The sequence below is a fragment of the Garra rufa genome, chromosome 2 (genome assembly GCF_049309525.1).
Source record: "Garra rufa chromosome 2, GarRuf1.0, whole genome shotgun sequence".
In the NCBI taxonomy this organism is placed as follows: Eukaryota; Metazoa; Chordata; class Actinopteri; order Cypriniformes; family Cyprinidae; genus Garra; species Garra rufa.
In genome coordinates this window covers 11199093-11218292 of record NC_133362.1, presented here as the reverse complement: position 1 = coordinate 11218292, position 19200 = coordinate 11199093, and the positions used below count along the sequence as shown (strand labels likewise).

The 19200-nt window shown below is 34.4% G+C and overlaps 1 protein-coding gene across 1 annotated transcript in view; it reads left to right on the top strand.

The window, feature by feature from the left end:
* The first annotated feature begins 393 nt into the window (after nt 1-393).
* rmdn2 (regulator of microtubule dynamics 2) overlaps nt 394-19200 on the top strand; it is a 44947-nt gene continuing 26140 nt past the window's right edge. The window contains exons 1-6 of the mRNA XM_073833720.1: nt 394-450; nt 1580-1661; nt 3125-3552; nt 13309-13483; nt 13879-13981; nt 16058-16118. Coding sequence (XP_073689821.1) covers nt 3131-3552; nt 13309-13483; nt 13879-13981; nt 16058-16118 — 761 coding nt within the window. The 5' untranslated portion in view covers nt 394-450; nt 1580-1661; nt 3125-3130. The remainder of the gene's footprint in view (nt 451-1579; nt 1662-3124; nt 3553-13308; nt 13484-13878; nt 13982-16057; nt 16119-19200) is intronic.

The window sequence follows — 19200 nt, the reverse complement described above, 5'->3', positions numbered from 1 at the left end:
ACCAGACAGACCTACATTGTATGGACAAAAATACTACTTAAGTCAGTGGGAGCAGAAACCAAAACTCTTTTAAATATCTTCTTTTGTGTTCTGCAGAAATTAATGAAGTCATACAGGGTTGGAATGACATGAGGGCAAATAACTGATATCAGAATTTTCACTTTTGGGTGAAAATGTTCACTTTTTCACTTTTTTTCTTTAACATTAATTAAAACATAGCCATATTTAAAATGATAACTCCTCCCCAAATGTTAAGGCTAACAAGGCTATACTTCATTTGAGTGCAGTGTCATTAATGTCTATGCAAAGATGCTCAAAGCCAATCAGAGTGGCTAAAACAGATATCATAGTTCAAGGTTGATCAGATACTTGTGTTTATATAGACTAGAGAGAAACACACCAAAGCACTGAGCTCCACAGCAGTGAAGGCCACAGATCTGCTCCGTTACAGTAAGTTTTCCAAACTTTAACTGACCACTAACATTTCTTTGATGGTTAGACAGGATTTTTGGCCTTATTTTTTTTTGGCATACGCATACATAAGAGATTATTTATGCAGCTGTACAGTAATTTACAGATTATTTAAATGCATGACACATGGGGCCTGTTTTTGAGGTTAATTTAGTTGTATGTTTTCTTCAGGTCTGTTCTGGAGTATGTTTTTGTCATTGTAAAGTGGTGTACATTAACAGTGCACATGCAGAGCACATGTTCGACTTTGTTAATAAATGATTTCAATGAACTTTGAATCTTTGGCTCATCAGTTTTTGGAAGGTCATTAACATCGTCAAGCTTTGATCTGCAAGTTAACATATGCGCCATGATAAAGTGTGTTTCTTAATGATAGTATTATAGAGACAATATTCAAAGTACAAAGTATATAGCTGCTATCTAAAGGAAAAACCATGAGAACAAAATGGCAGTGTACCATGTTTTAGGATTCCCATGTAAAAACTGAATGTTGCATCAAAAAAGTCGTTTTCAGAGTGTAATTTTACATTATAATAAATGTATTTATGCAACCCTGCATCACCAGTCATAAGTAGCACAGGTATATTTGCAGCAATAGCCAATACATTACGATTTTTTGGTGCCAAAAATCATTAGGATATTAAGTAAAGATCATGTTCCATGAAGATATTTTGTACATTTCCTACCATAAATATATCAAAACTTAATTTCTGCTTAGTAATGTGTATTGCTAAGAACTTTATTTGGACTACTTTAAAGTCGATTTTCGCAATATTTCGATTTTTATTCACCCTCAGATTCCAGATTCCAAATCTCTAGCAAATATTGTCCTATCCTAATAAACCATACATCAATGGAAAGCTTATTTTACATTTATTTTATATATAAAAGACCATCTGATGATACTAAAGTAAAGTCACACTACTTTTTCTAATAGAAACAGATGTAGACTAGTAGTATTTTTTTTCCCCTGCATTCGTTCACCACTTTTTGTTAGATAAGTATTGATTAGCTACCTCTCACTATTAAACATCTTTCGTTGATTTTGCAAAGGGTTTTTGAACGTAAGTTTTAACTGAAGCTGTACTGTTTATTGTTGCATTATTAGGGCGGAACCTTTAGTATCAAGCACTGGAGTGATACGGACTGTTTTTGCAGACGCACCGCTGCGCTCAGGGGAGTTTGAACAGGTAAAAGCTGCTATTTTATATGAATGTCGCTGGTTTATGTTTTTGTTTTATGTTTTTGCTGATGGAGACTGTTGTGATTCTGCTAGAAGGCTATTTTTATTCTCCGCTACGTGTGCGTATATAGTCAGATCGCCATAATCCTGTAAAGACCTTGACAGTATAATATCTAATACCACTGCTGCGGTTTAAACTGTTTTCTGAACTTTGAAACTTATCTTTAAGGTGAACTTAGAGCGTGTACAAAAATAATTATGTAGTTTCATTATTAGTGATGCTTTTCTTGCTGATCATGTGAAAATGAAGTGCCATTTGCTTGGCAAAAGTTCAATCATGTATTTCCAATTAATATTTATATTAATTTAGGTTTAAAAAATAAGGACGTACTGTAGGTATACAAATAACCATATGGCTTTTTGTAATCTACGAAAATATTTCGGTGAAAGGGTTCACTACACTTATGTTTTTGTCAAGCTAAAGACACCAAAACGTTGTTCAGTGTAACTTGATAAAAAAGATTTAAAGAAATAAAACATACAATTAAACATTCCTCAGCGACAGACTAAAAGCTTACCTGAGGGTGTAAACTTTTTAACCGTCTTTTGACATTTTGATCTTCTTATAAATATTTTTGCAGTTGTATTAAATGGGGAGGAATGTTTTAGAGTGAAATAAACTAACTAATACAACAAAATGTTACAAAATCTATGCATTTGGCCACTTACTGATGTTTATGCTGTTGTTTTGCTTCCAAAATGGTCACTTTTTGTAGGATGATGTCTTTAAGACACTGAATTTTGTTAAAGGGATTTTAAGAAGTTTAATTAACAGGATGGAAAGTTAATTTAATGCCACAGAAAAACTGTTTAGATGATCATGAGTTCTTAATGCTTAAATTGTTTTTTAAGTGAGATACAGAAAATGCAAATAATTTGTATTTATTCATTTATTTTTTATTTTTAATAGTTTTTCATGTTGGTACTCAAAAATCCATGCATACCAAAGCATATGTATTTTTTATTCACCGTTTACAAAATAAATAAGAAAAAAATTATGTATCAATAAATGTAAAATATACATATTTGGTTTGGTTCTGATCAGGTGAAAAACCTAGGACTAGTTCACAAAAGTAGGTTTTGCAAAAAAGTCCAAAATACCTGAAAATTTTGCATTAAAATTTGTGAATCCAACAACATAATACACTTGAGCCTACGACTGTCGGTTTAGGAGTCATGAGCGATTTCGCACTTTTGACCGCTGTAGCGCCCCCGTCAGGCCGATTGGGGCATGCCTTGGTGACTTTGTTGGCGGTGTGAGTACTACCATCCCTCCAAGTTTCAAGTCTCTGTGACTTACAGTTTAGTCTGCACGATCAGTTTTATGCAGAGTTTGCTGATCCGTGACCATTCTAACAGTTACAATAAATATATATAACTATATACTTTTTTTTTCTCTTGTCTTTGCAGTTTAGAATGGCTCAGGCGGACAACAGAGCTCTGGCTTTGGGAGTTCTGGCAGGGGCTGCTGGGATCAGCTTGGCAGTTGTCTTCTACCGCAAAATTGGAGCCGGCGGTGGCAGAGTCCTACACCTGAGCAGCAACGCAGATCACACGGCAGGCCGTCTGGGTCTGCAGACGGGCCAGGCGGAGGTGCTGGATCGGCTGGGTGCTCTGATACATTGTGTGTCTGAGCTCAAAGAGGAGGTAAAAGCCCTTAAGGATGCACTTCCACACCTGCAGGACAAAGTCAGGGATCAGCTGAGGGGTCGGAGTGGGGACGATATCAGTGCTCGCAAAGCAAGTCCCCTTCATCGAACTCCCACCAGGAGAAAAAGAGCAGGTGTCTCAGCTACAAGTGAAGGACAAAGCTCAGAAGAGGCAGAGAGTGAAGGAGGGTGAGTTTACTGAGATGCCAACCTGGCAGGTGTTTCTTTTTTTATTCATAGAATAGGAGAAGATGCTTCTCCCTGACAAAATATATTTGTTTCTGTGACAGCTAGATACTTTGTTTAGCTAAGCTCCTGCTTGTCAGTCATTTTGCGCATACATGGAAGCATAAGGAAGTTGCAAATGTAGTAAGTGATTCGTTCATAATGCCACATTCAACAGTTTGTCTTGACAGAAAACTATTTTGCTACCACTTTTGCGAAATTTCAACACAGAGTTGCTACTGTCTTGCTCCTCTGATTACTCTCATTAGTGCAGTGGTATTTTTGTATGTGTAAGCCAAATTTAGTGGCTAATTTGCAGAACAGGTAACATTTAAGATTACTTTGAAATATGACTGTTTTGGTAGTGACTTTTGAATACTTTTAACCTAGCTCAAAGATGCTGATCAGCACATGGTTAGCTAGCACAGTTCTGAACAGCTGTACACATAAAAACTTAATGTTATGAAATAACTCAACTAAAAAGTGTTTAATTATAGTAAAAATGGTGTTCGGGTGTGACATTCTTTAAAGTTACACATAGATTTTTCATACTTTCCACATTTACCTCAAAATGATGGGACATATCTACTCACCCTGTAGCTATAAGAGAGAGGGACATAGCAATATTTTTTCAATCATAAATGTAGGGATGTAGTTAAAACCTGTCACATACACTGTTTCGATAGTGACATGAAATTTAGGGGTTGGGGTTCGGGAAAGCCACCTCCCAATTGCAGGCACTAAATGATGATTTTATATATATTAAGCTTACTGATATTTTAAATATTATTGTGGCTTTCAATAGATAATAAAAGGATCTTATTAAACATCTAAGATTTAATACTTAAATGCTTTTTAAATGTGTTTTTTGGTTGTTGGACAGCACTTTGGACCAGTTATGTAGAATAACCCATATATAAAGTTATGACTTATTTTTTTTTAAAAATGTTCTGTTATGAAATCTTATGTTCACTGTATTTACTTGGTCAAAAATAGAGTAAAACAGTAATATTATAAAATATTATTACAGTTTAAAATAACTGCTATAATCATAAATATATCCAGAACTGTTAAATTCCTTACAATACATATGCCTAGTTAAAATATTTAAGGACTGGAACTTGGATTTTTTATTTTGATTAATTATTTAGAATCTTATTTTATTTTTTTTAGTAATAGCTAATCAGCTTGTATTTAAAACTAAAATCTGATTATGGTTATTGCTGGAAAATAACAATTTCAGGGTTTCAAACGGTATTTTGACATCCCCCTCAACTAGGGCTGTGCAATTAATCAAAATTCAGTTTCGCTTTCGGCTTCAAACAATTATGAAAATACAATAATCAAGATAAAATGATTATTGCTCCCGATTCCACCCCCTTTGTCCGCTTTCGCTTCTCTATAAAAGCCCAATTTTACATGCAAATCAGTAAAATCATGTAATGTGACTTGCATAAAATGGGATGTGCTTGATTTATTAATGTTTATTTGATGTTGTGTTTTTAAAACACAAAAACTGTTTTATTTGTATTTTTTTTATTGTATTGCTATCTTTAAATTAAGCAATCATATAAAGTTCCAGACCAACTCATAATTGTGTTAAAGAGGTCATCGGATGCAAAACACACTTTTACATGTTGATTGAAAATTAATGTGTGTTGGCAGTTTGTGTACACAACCACCCTACAATGATAAAAGTAATTTTTAAAAGTAATATTAAAGATAAAGATCCCCTATTTTAAAATCAGGTCATTCTTAGCTTCTTGTCTATGTGACGGCACACCGACAGAGTCTGCTCCCACGATAGTTGATTGACATGAGCGCCTTACCTTAGACCCGCCCTCGCCGAGCTGAAACAGTCCGACTCCGATCACCATTGTGTCTCCGATTCAGCGATTGAGGTGTTCTGTTATTGGATGTAATAATGAACATAGCAGTAGTCATTTACTCCTGGCATCTGAGCACAGAGGATAACGTTACTTTTATTTTTAAAAAGGAAAGCGCATGTTCCGATCTACATATGCATCTATGTTTGTGCAAATCGTTTCTGATACAGCTTCACCCACAGCAGAAGTGAGTATAAGCAAACGGCCTTTCTTAATAATGTGCTTGTTGGCAAGTTTTACCGCTAAATGCGGCTAAAGTAAACATTACGGCTCATAATCCCACATCAGAGAGGGGCGGGGTGAGCAGAGCTCATTTGCATTTAGAGGGACCATGCAATAAAATGAGTTGATTTTTTTTGCAGAGCTGATTATGACAAGATAAAAGGGTGTTTTATTACACTACTATTGAGAATTTTTTTACCAAAGTATATTATAGACTTTTCATTAAGACCCTAAAGAATCATATGAACTTGTGGAAAATGGGCATCCGATGACCCCTTTGAATAATCGTGATTATAATATAGACCAAGATAATCATGATTATGATTTTTGCCATAATCGAGCAGCCCTACCCTCAACTACTTTTATTTAAACTCAGTTTTGATGTGCTTATTTAGATATTTTGTTTCAAACGTCCTCACTCAGGGCAAACACAATTTAGCGTTTGAGAAAGATTAGAAGTGTGCGGCACATAGCTGAGGTGTGATTCAGTGAGGGAGCCGAGAGCGTTCCAAATCGTGTGTCGTCTGTACAGACGAGGTGAACTCCACCGCCTCCAGTCATTCATTAGAACAACTGTTAACTAAATTCAGCACTAAGCACTTTACAAGTCTATTCCAGTCTCACTAAATTCTGCTCCCGAAGCCATTCAGAAATAATCTGTTTTGTTATTCATAGCATTAAACTTCTGTTCGTGTTATTTTTCACACGCTATGTTCTCCAGCACCTTAAATGTCCAAAAATAATTTGTTATTTTAAGCCTCCAAATAGTCCAAATGTAAAAAATAAAGGAAACACTTGAGGCGTTCAGTTTTCATAACTTGTTTTTGTATGTCTGTTTGGAGTGTTTCTAGACCATGACTGGCTTTTGTGTTGCTCGGTTATCATGGTTTTACTTTTGAGCAGGCAGGATGTGTTTTAACACCATAGTGCAGCGCAGAGCCTTAATTCGAGAGTGCGTGTGTAGTTTGGTCCTGGAGCCGCTTGGGTTTCAAAGCAGCGGTTATCTGTCAAAACCGTTTCCTCCTTTCTGTCTGTCTTGAAAGCACCGGCCGATCAATCTGAAAGAGTGACTGCTGAGTTATCACAGCCTAATTTTTACTGTCTCGTGTAGGAACTTGTAATTTCTGTCACAGTTACATTGCTTGAGTGCAATCACGTCACAGCTTGCCTTAGTTGTTGCTGAAGGATGTTAATACTTGAATGTTTAAAATGATACCATTTATTACATTTAATTACTGTAGATTAAGGAAAAAGTTATTGTTTATATAAAGGCAGGCATGTCCGATCATAGAAGTGTAGGATGGAAATAAATAAATGAACTGCTCTGCTAAATAGACTGAGACGTTGCTTATCTTCAAGACTGTCTAGTATTGCTGTATATGAAGTGTTTTTAAAGATGCAGATGGTAAATTATTGTGTTTAGAGTTTGACTGAAATGTGACTGACGTACAGATGCTCAGGCAAAGAAACACTTGAAACCTGATTTTGATTGTGGTCACCTGCTGACTGTTCATGAGGAAAACTGACGCTTTTCCAGAAATAACACAGTTATTCACTTTTTCTTTTCAAAATAAGTCTCTTAAGGCTGCATTTATTTGATCAAAAATACAGTAAAAACAACAATAATGTAAAATATTTTTACAATTTAAAATAATTGTTTTCTGTTTACGTGTTTTTTAAAATACACTAACAGTCAAAAGTTTTTGAACAGTAGGGTTTTTAATGTTTTTAAGGAAGTATCTTCTGCTCACCAAGCCTGCATTTATTTGATCCAAAGTACAGCAAAAACAGTAACAGCTTGAACTATTTTTACTGTTTAAAATAACCAGTTTCTATTTGAATATATTTTAAAATGTAATTTATTCCTGTGATTTCAAAGCTGAATTTTTAGCGGCATTACTCCAGTCACATGATCTTTGAGAAATCATTCTAATATTCTGATTTGCTGCTCAAAACATTTATTATTATTATTTTGAAAATACCTGGGTAGAATTTTTTTTTTCAGGTTTCTTTGATGAATGGAAAGTTCAGAAGAACAGCATCTGAAATGAAAATCTTTTGTAACATTGAAAATGTCTTTTTCATCAATTTAAAGCATTTTATTTCAGATAAATGCTGATCTTTGGATCTTTCTATTCATCAAAGAATCCTGGAAAAAAGAAAATGTACTCAACTGTTTTAAATATTGAATATAATAAAGGTTTTAGCATAAAATAATGATTTCTGAAGGATCATGTGACACTCAAGACTGGACTAATAATGCTGAAAATTCAGTTTTCATCACAGGAATAAATTACATTTTAAAATATATTCAAATAAAAAGCAGTTATTTTAAATAGTAAAAATATTGCACAATATTAGTGCTTTTGCTGTATTTTTGATCAAATAAATGCAGGCTTGGTGAGCAGAAGAGACTTCTTTAAAAAAAAACATTGAAAATCTTACTGTTCAAAAACTTTTGACTGGTAAAGCTAAATTTTCAGCATCATTACTCTAGTCTTCAGTGTCACATGAGCCTTCAGAAATCATTGTGACTGATTTGCTGTTCAAGAAACATTTCTTATCAATGAAAGCTGTGATACCTTTTGAGGATTCTTTGAATAGAAAGTAAAACATCACTAATTTGAAATATAAGTCCATTGTATCATTAAAATTCTTTTCTGTCACTTTTGATCAAGTTAATGTATCCTTGCTGAATAAACATGTTAGTTAATTTCTTAAAAAAACAAAAACAAAAAAACTAACAAAAAAGTAGTGTTCCAGAGGAATAAAGACTGGTCTGTGTGTCCAAACTCCAGGGGCTGCGTCTGATGAAGTCATCTGAATGTGTGCACAGCCGGTGATTGTTGGGATGGTAACTGGGTTCCCCCTGAATAGCTCTCCTTTTCAAAGTCTTCGCACTTTGTTTTGCATGTTAAACACTGAAGAGTTTTATTCAGTTCTGGTTGGGCAATGGAGGTGTATTCACCATAACAAGAGCACAAACCTTCGCTCTTTTGGTCTGTCTGGTTTTTAAAGCCCAATTGTAACTTTGTGGACACTGACACATACGGTGTCCAATTTGTTTATTTATTTAGTTAGTTATTTTGTTGAGAAATCATTCTAATATTCTGATTTTCTGCTCATAACATTTTATTATTATTATTTTGAAAATACCTGGGTAGGATTTTTTTCAGGTTTCTTTGATGAATGGAAAGTTATTTTTTTATTTAAATAACGGGGTAATATGTGCACTCTGGAAAATTCGAGGAACATTTGTTATATCTTTTATAACTGTAAATATGGTGTGCCATCTATTTGTTGAAACTTTTCAGATGAGTCACGTTATTTTAGGAAAAACTAAATAAAATTCTCAGTTTCTTTTATTGATTAAATAACATTCTCCTCAACTATCAAATTATTTATTTAGCTTCATTTCACTACAAGATTTTATTTTCCCACATTTCAAGTTTCTGATCCATTTTTTACCACTTTTTACCACCATTGTTTTTTTTTTTTTTAAAGAATAAATGTAACAGTTTTGTCAGATTTATGCTTAAACAAGAATAGACAATTTGCCAGCTTGGAAAGGAAAAAAAATCATAATTCAAGATAATAAACTAATAATTAATTAAATATCTGATTTATAGTAATATATACTATATTTAAACTGAGGAACAAAAAGACAAAATAACACAAGAAATATAAGAAATATATGTATACTGTCCACTATTTGACTACTGTACATCTGTCACATATCATAATGAATTGAGGACATTTTCTCTGATTCAAAAATTAGGGATGCTCTGGAATCATTTGGCCGAAAACCGAAACCAAAAATGCTATGCGGCTGAAATTGTGGTGCATCCACAAAAAAAAAAAAAAAAAAAACAGCATTAAAATTAAACCTTCAAAAAGCTTTTGTTGTGAATCGTGCTATTCTGGTGGAGAATAGAGATGATGTCCTGATTTACCTCATGATCAGCAAAAAAGAGAAAACATGCTGAGCAGATAGAAAGAAAGACTTTACTGTAGCTGATGAATGATAGGATCAATGAATGTATGAATGAAAACATGCAGAAAGGGAACCCCTTGCATTGAATGTTTTGACAGATGGAAATGTTGGTTCCACTTTAAGTGCAGGTTGGACAGTAGAAATTCATTCATATTTTTGCCATTCATCATTTCAGAGAGATATTTTAATTTCATATTTCATCAGGGCTATGAGAATGAGAGGGAGCTTTCAAACTCTTTTATTCTATTGTCCATTTACTCTGAACATAAACGACTTACTACTGGTGTGAATAATGCAATAGCAAAGGCAAAAAATGTTTTTTTTAGTTAGTATTTTTGTGTTTGTTGTCAAATGAATAGAGATGTGATGATAGGACTTGGTTTTCATTGCTCCACAAAGATAAACAAAATGAAGTAATGCAAAGGCAAACTTTTGCACTAATGATGTTGGTTAATGTTCATCCAGATGGTGCTTCAGATTTGAGCGTGCAGCCAGATCCTTGACAGTTGTTGATCTTTGCTGGGAACGGATGTAAGACATGCTCTCCAACAAACACTGCTCTTAAACCTACAGTTTTGCTCATGGTGGCCACACAAAGAGAAAAGATTGGCATCAAAATAATCCCTGTGGAGGATTCTGTTTTTCCTGGGTGTGGCTACGTCCTTTTTTTCTTGATCTTATTTCTTATGCTTACTAATGCTCTATTAATTTAATAAAAAAAATAACTTGGAATATACAGTTGAGTTCAAAAGTTTTCATACATCTTGCAGAATCTGCAAAATGTTATTCGTTTTATCAAAATAAGAGGGATCATACAAAATGCATGTTATTTTTTATTATTTAGTACTGACCTAAATAAGATATTTCACATAAAAGATGTTTACATATAGTCCACAAGAGAAAATAATAGTTAAATTGATAAAAATGACCCCATTCAAAAGTTTACATCCCCTTGATTCTTAATACTGTTTAAAACAGCTGTGTTTTCTTTTGTTTAGTGATAGTTGTTCATGAGCCCCTTGTTTGTCCTAAACAGTTAAACTGCCTGCTGTTTTTCCAAAAAAATCCTTCAGATCCCACAAATGATTTGGTTTTTCAGCATTTTTGTGTATTTGAACCCTTTCCAACATGATTTTGAGATTCATCTTTTCACACTAAGGACAACTAAGGGACTCGTATACGAGAAGGTTTAAATGCTCACTGATGCTTCAGAAGAAAAAACGATGCATTAAGAGCCGGGGAGTCTTTTTGAATTTGAAGATCAGGGTAAATTCAACTTTTGTCTTTTGGGAAACGTGTAAGTAGCTTCTGAAGGGCAGTACAAAATGAAAAAAAAAATTATATTTTGGCATAATAAGAAAATGTGCACATCTTCATTCTATTCAAAAGTTTACACACCTGGCTCTTAATGCATCGTTTTTCCTTCTGGAGGATCAGTGAGTGTTTAAACATTCTGTAATAGTTGCATATGTGTGTGCGAAGTGTGAAAAGATGGATCTCAAAATCATACAGTCATTGTTGGAAAGGGTTCAAATACACAAAAATGCTGAAAAAACGAATAATTTGTGGGACCGAAAGGATTTTTCTTAAGAACAGCAGGTAGCTTAACTGTTCGGGACAAACAAGGGACTCATGAACAACTATCACTAAACAAAAAAAAAAAAAACCACAGCTGTGGATCATTCAGGTAGCAACGCAGTATTAAGAATCAAGGGGATGTAAACTTTTGAATGGGGTCATTTTATACATTAACTATTATTTTCTCTTGTAGACTATCTGTAAACATATTTTATGTGAAATATATTATTCAGGTCACTACTAAATAAAAACAAAACAGCATTTTGTATGATCCCTCTTATTTGGGTAAAATAAATGCAAGGTGTATGTAAACTTTTGACCTCAACTGTATATAAATGTATATAATGTTGTTTATTGCTTGTTCTGCTTCGAGGATGTCCAACTTGAGTTCTGGATTGAATTGCAGAAAAAGATTTGCCAGTATACGTTTAGCCATAATGAAAGTCTGATAATGATATGATTCAGACAGTCTAATGAGAATGGCCAGAATGACTCAGATCTCTGGCAGTTAATGTGTAACTGTAGCCCCTTAAATCGAAAACATACTGGCAGAGTGCTGAATTAAGATTAGAACACTGTTCAATCACTTGCGCTCCAATCATCGAGCATTTCTTTGAATCCTGGGGCTGTGGGTGATTTCCTCCTTATATGTAATATTAAAGTGCTCTCAGAGGTTCCAGCTCCAACACATCCCTACAGAACTATCGCTCTAAGTCTCAAATGTTCTCACAAACCACAAATGACGCAAATGCTTTTGGTGCCAGCTCTTAATGGAAGCCTTTAATGTTTTCACTTTTTTCTCAAGTCTTTCATTTGTACCTTAACCTGTAATTAATGTTTTTACACACTCATCTCGGCTGCTGAGAGTGTTAGCGCACGCCTACAGTCATTGAAAAGGGACGTTTTTCGAAGGCTGTAAAAGTTGGGCAGGTATTGCGTGCCTCGTTCTAAGAAAAATAAACAACCCTCACAGTGTTTTTACATGAAAGCCTTCAGGTGTCAGTCTGAAACCGGCAATCACAGTAAACAATTAATTAGCCTGCTTCACATGTGTACAGATCCTGTGGATGTTTTGCACGTAAACACTTTATGAATGGATATCCATTTCTGACCTTTTGTATGTTTGTATATGCTCGGGCCTTTAAATAAAATCCCTTTACCTTCTGTCTCTTGTGTAGGGGAAAAAAAATAATTTTAAGCATGATGTTTTGGCCTGAGCTTCCTGAGAGGTGTCTTTTAGGTTAAAATACTGCTTTGTCTCTGTAATGTGAATGTACTTTGGTCTGTTTTTATTTCTTGAAATAAAGGAATAGTTCAGCCAAGAATCTAATTTACTGAAAATTACTCATGCTCAGTCCTTCCAAGATTAAGATGAGAACAGATTTGGAGAAATTTAGCATTACATCACTTTCTCACCAATGGATCCTCTGCAGTGAATGGGTGCCGTCAGAATGAGAGTCCAAACAGCTGATAAAAACATCACAACACTCCATCATTCTGGCCGAAATGTGAGTCCTTAATAACACTTCCTCTCGTGAAAAAGTCCCCTGTTGTCCTCTCTCGTCAAAATCCAGACATTTTGTTTAAAATTGTTTTGGACCGGTTTTGTTGTAAACAATGCTTAATCTGTGCATATTTCTCTCCTGATTCAGAAAAGACAAAAATATTACAATAGGTTTGTTTCTTACAAACATGCAGCTTTTTGCTTCACAAGACATTTAACTGATGGACTGGAGTCATGTGGATTATTTATGGATTATTATAATGTTTTAATCAGCTGTTTGGACTCATTCTGACGACACCCTTTCACTGCAGTTTGCAATGGATCCGATGAAGAAACAAATTTATCTACATCTTGGATAGCCTTTGGCTGAATAATATTTGAGTTTTCAGTTTTCAGTTTTCCAAAACACATTTAATGTAATTGCATTGTTGTCAATAATTGACATTCCTGTAGAACACAGCAAAAGCTTTTTGGTCTAGCGAGTTTTATCACAACAACAGATACAAGCTCACTGTCTTCTCTACTGTGTGCTACAGGTATATAACCGCACTGACAGATTCTGAGGAAGAGGAAAGTGACGATGACCGAAAACCACCGCAGGAACCGGTGGATGAATATACGGCTCTGCTGCGGAAAGCAGACCGACTGCACAGCTGTAACGGGGCAGAGAAAGCAGAAGGCCTGAATATTCTGCTGGAGAGGAAAGCAGAGGTATGTAAACTACAGTTTTTGAAAGAAATCAATATTTTAGTTCAACAAGGATGCATTAGAATTTATTAAAAGTGACATTTATAATGTTACAAGTGATTTCGTATTCTATTTTTTTACATTTTAATTCATCAAAGTATCATGAAAACGGTTTCTAAAAAAACTATTAAGCAGAAATAAGAATAAGCAGTAAATTAGGAGTTTATTGTATGAAAACTCAAAAGTTATTTTAAATCAAAGTAGTACTTGATCAATATGACTATATTTTTTGGAGATTTTGGAAATGAGGAACTTCTTTCAGAAATGTACAAATCTTACTGACCCCAAATTTTGCTGTACATTGGCGTCTGGTTTATTAATAAACATGTTTTATTAACTCTTGTCGTGTGTGCTTACAGTTTGATCAGGAGTGCCAGTACCTTTGGCGGTTGTCCAGAGCCTATGCAGATGCACATGATTTTGCTGTAGACCTTGCAGAGAAGAAGCGCTGCGCTGAGAATGGTAATCACAGTTTTTCATGATAACAGGTTGACGTGTATTTATAGACATTTGTGTCAGAATTGGATAGTTTGGCATGATGGTTGATTACCATGAAATATAATTGAATTGTCAACATTCAGTGGCTGTCCTCCGCAAACAGTGATTCATAAAATTAATGTGATTTATTAAATTAATTATTTGCCATATAATTTCATTGAAATACCTACTTCTGCCATGAAACTCTAGATGACGTAGGCGGGTTGTTAATGAAACAGATATCACATCACAGAGTTATACAACTTAGCACGAGCTGATTGGTTCATGCGTACGCAACCAATGAGCTTGCAGCTATTTAAATGTCTGGTAGCATTCACTTGGGCATTTTGCAGCGTGCTTTCAGAGTTCCTCAACCCTCCACCTTCCCCAGCTCCACCTGTATAGATGTGCTATGTGTTATTTTATGCTATTTGTGCAGCAGCATTATGTCTTAAATACTCACAGCACCGTATTGCCATATGCTTGGGCAGTAGTAAGTTCTGTACTTGCTTGCAGCAGCAGCAATAATCTACAACTACAGCAATAACCAGCAGCAGCGTAGCAGATCTATTCCGAGACGAGACCAAATACATTAACATTGTCATATACATTACCATACTAATCTTTTCCAGGAGTTGTCATGACGGAAATATAATAAAATTGATTGACAAGCCAAAGTAATTTATAACTAGTGCTGTCAATCAATTAAAAACAATTAACTAATTAATTGCAATTTTTTTTCCTGTAATTAATCACGATTAATTCCCCCTAACATTTTAAAGTTTTTAAATATATACTTTTATATTGCAATAATTTCACATTTAATCTTCAAATAATGCAGAAACAACATAAAGACAGTGTATTTTTACTATTTGTTAAATATTTTTATGACTAAAGGGGAGTATGACTGATACCAATATTACTGATGTCTCTATGAGATTGTTCTTTTTTTGCCTAATATTTAACCATTGACTATAGTAATTCAACATTACAGCATAATTAAGAGCGATCAATTTTAATGTTTATTAGACTTTAAAAACAACAACTTCTAATTTAAGTGAACTTAAAACAATCTAGGAAATAGGAAATCTACAGAAGTTATCAAACACTAAATGCTAAATTAAATATAGATAAATCTTTAGAACCACAAAAGTTATTGATTTCCTCTTTTTCTCTTTTGTTCAATTAAAAGACATCACAGCAGCTAAGTTATTAGGTTATTTGGCTGCTATTACTTTAAGAGCTGCCTCTGCTGAACATGACACAGATCTGATATGCATGTGGATAGTTTAATTTCCATTTTTGTATGAAATGATACAGGCTATAGTGTGTTTTTACTGATATATGGCCTGACAACATCTCATCTGCTCATCTGTTCTACTTCTACCTTTCCTGCGCTCCTTTGACTAGAGCCTGTTGCTGAAGTGAAGTTGGAGTGCGTGTCTGAAAAGTCTCCCATTTTATGTGCTCATAAGGATGTTCTGTGACTAAATAAATGCAATTCTTGTCAGGAAAAAAAAGAGCTCCGCCTTAGCTCCACCCCTGCGTTAACTGAAAAAATTAATCATCCTCGTTAATGTGCTAATTTCGACGGCATTATTACATACACCCATACCTATAATCGTAAAGAAGACAATTGTTGGCTGTCTTTAGGTTATGAATGCCCGTGGACCCTGTATTTAGCTCATAATCCGTCTGCACTTTCCATTGTCTTTCTGTTCCTTTTTTCCTTCTCTGCCTGCCAATTAAATTCAACACAATAGTCACTCAGTCCATGAGAATATCGAGGGACAGGATCAGCTAGTTCAGTTTCCGATCTGTATTTACTGTAATGCCTTTAATTGCTGTTCTTCAGTCACTTCTATGTGTGAAGGCTTTAGTTTCAAAGAAGGTGGAAGCCGACCAATTATCATTATTTAAATCTTTAGAGGAAGTATATCTTTAGTAGTCCAGCGGTACTGCAAAATAAATGTTTTAATTTAAAAAATTTTTTGGACTGATAAGAGATTAGATGAAACTGGTCTGTCAGATTGCATCTTGTTTATTTTGTTTTCATTTTAGGAAAAAAAGCTGGTGAAGAGGCCATTTCCATCAATCCACAGTGTGCTGAAGGACATCAGTGGTGAGTTCATGTTAATATTTATTCAATTTGTTGTCCAGTTAGGCAATAACACATAATAAGTTTACAAAAGTGTGAGTATTTTTTAATATTATTATTATTATTATATTAATAATATTATTTTTATTTTTAGGTCTATTTAAAAAAATGTATTTCAATGTCATATTCAGCAGTATTTCACGTGTGACCTTAATGTGTAAATCTGTAAAATGAAAATATAAACAAATTCCCAGCCTTTCATATACTTCTAACTGATGCTGTTTTGGTATAGCTTAGACCAGGGGTCGGGAACCTTTTTTTTTTTTTTTTTACCAAAGAGCCATTTTTTTATATTTTTTGTGAGGTCATTTATTTTTTTTGCGAGAGCCATTGTTAAAAACAATATATTACTATAAAATAAAATAAAGGTTTTCAATAACAAAACCTTTATTTTTCCATGTACAACTCAAAAATAAAGCATGAAGCATCACATGCTTAATGCATGAATGAAAAACATGAACATTTTCACTTTTTTTTCACAAATACAATTTAAAATAAACTAATATTTTACCATAAAAATAGCATTTACTTATTTTGGCTTTCGCCCATGGGGTATTTTGTTTACACCCGGTCACTTCATGTGTTTTCTCTGATCGGATATCGGATATTTACCAGGTGTAAATGCCCTCTGAAACGCTTTCGAGACGGGTTTAATTCCAGTCACTCAAACCACTTCAGGAGGTAGTCTGGGCCGCATTCCAGACAAAACTGCATCTGGTTGTTGAAACCACATTTTCAAGTTTTACTCCTTCTAAAATGTTAAAATAACAAACGTGTGAGAGCATTTTATAGGCTATATGACATGTTATAGTCAGATATGACAGTGCTAATGCAACAAACATCACCGCGGATGAGTAGCTGAGTATCTCTACAGCAAGCCAACACGCAAACTGCTACAAATGAAACTGAAAGTAAGTCGCAGATGCTCAAAGCACAATCATATTCATTAAAAGTAGTGAGACAAACTTATCTTTGCAGTGCGGATGCCACGCTCTCTCCTCTTGTGGTCTTTCATCTTGAAATTAACTGATAATTAATAAAATGCTTATCTGTTGCTTTCCTTGATCTCCTTTAAATTTAAATATAATGCAGGAATTGAAGATCGGATTTAAATCACTTTTGCGGCGACATTTGATCTGAGCAAACCAGACAGAGCAGAGCACGTCTTTTAATAAAAGCTGTTTCTGTCCACTCATTTTGAAACTTGCTGCTCGATGCTCCTCTGAATGTTTTCTTTTCGCCATCACCACGGTTGTTGCTTGAATCTGCACGCTTGAACACAGCACAGCATATGCGAACTGGTCGGAACAACGTAAAAGTATTGTAAACGGACTCTTCATTAACTTTGATTCGCTGTACAACAACAACAACAAAAAAAAATCTATTTTCTGCAGGGAACTAATTTCTAGTGATGGTTATAATTTTTTTGTTTTACTGTAATATGTTAGTGAAGGGAGACAGCTGGCGAGTCACGTCATTTTTGTCAAAGAGCCACATGTGGCTCGCGAGCCATAGTTCCCAACCACTGGCTTAGACTTTACTGTGATGTTTTGTGGCCTATTTATTCAACATATTCCATGTCCTCAAGTTGGTTTCAAGAGGTTTTGCGTTATTCGAGAGCATATTCAGAAACCTGGCCCTCATAAGTTGAGAAACACATTTGAATACTTGTCAGTAGCACCTGGGCTCCCGTGTGTGTCTGTGGGTGTCTGACTGTATATGTGGGTGTGCGTGTGTGTGGGTGTCCTGCACCGGAGGTGTTTTACAGGCTTGCCAGCTCCACTGGATATGCTCACTCATCTTACAAAACCCTCTTGATAGCATCACCACACCCCAGGAATGTAAACACATGCAAAGACAGCCCCAAGCTAACATATAAACACGCACACAAACCTATTTAACTGCTTGCAATTTGTGTGTTTTTGTTGCAGTTTTAGTGTATATACACCAGTTTGGGGGTCAGTAAGGTTGTGAGGATTTCTTTGAGAATGAAGATTTTATTTACCAAATATGGCTTAAATTGATAAAAGAGGCAGTAAAGTCATTTATATTGTTAGAAAAAGTTTAATTTCAAATAAATTCTGTTCATTTGACCTTTCTATTATCTATTAATCAAAGTAAATGTATTACAGTTTCCATTAAATTTCGAAGGGTTAGTTTAGCCAGAAATTATAAATCTGTCATTAATAATTCACCCTCATGTTGTAAGACCTTTGTTCATCTTCAAAACACAAATTAAGATATTTTTGGAATTTCTAACCCTGCATAGACAGCAATGCAACTGACACGTTCAAGTCCCAAAAGGTAGTAAGAACATCGTTAAAATAGTCCACGTGACATCAGTGGTTCAACCTTAATGTTATGAAGCTACAAGAATACTTTTTTTTGCACAAAGGCAAAAATAATAACTTTCAAGTTTTCTTCTTTTTCGTGTCAATCTATGTCACATGGACTATTTTAACAATGTCCTTACTAACTATCAAGGCCTTGAACGTGTTCCCTTGCTATCTATGGAGGATCAGAAAGCTCTCTGATTTTATCAAATATCTTCAGTTGTGTTCTGAAGATGAACAAAGGTTTTGCGGGTTTGAAACAACATGAAGGTGAGTAATTAATGGCAGAATTTTTATTTTTAGGTAGACTATCCCTTTAAGCAAAACAGCTGTTTTCAACATTTATAATAATCATTTGTAATATAATGATAATAATAATTGTAACTTCTTGAGCAGCAAATCAGCTAATTAGAATAAAGGATCATGTGACAAAAAAACTAGACTAATGGCTGCTGAAAATTGATATTTACCATCACAGGAATAAATTTTAAAACATATTAAAATAGAATACAGCTGTTTTAAATTTGATAAATATTGTAAATATCACTCTTTTTACTGTATGCATTCATTCATCCATTATACTCATCCATTGTGAGCATAAGAGGCTTTAAAAACATGAAAAAAATCTTACTGACCCCAAACCTTTTAATGGTAGAGTATGTCATATTTTGTCATTGCATTTTAAAATTTGGCAGACTGACTGACATAATTAC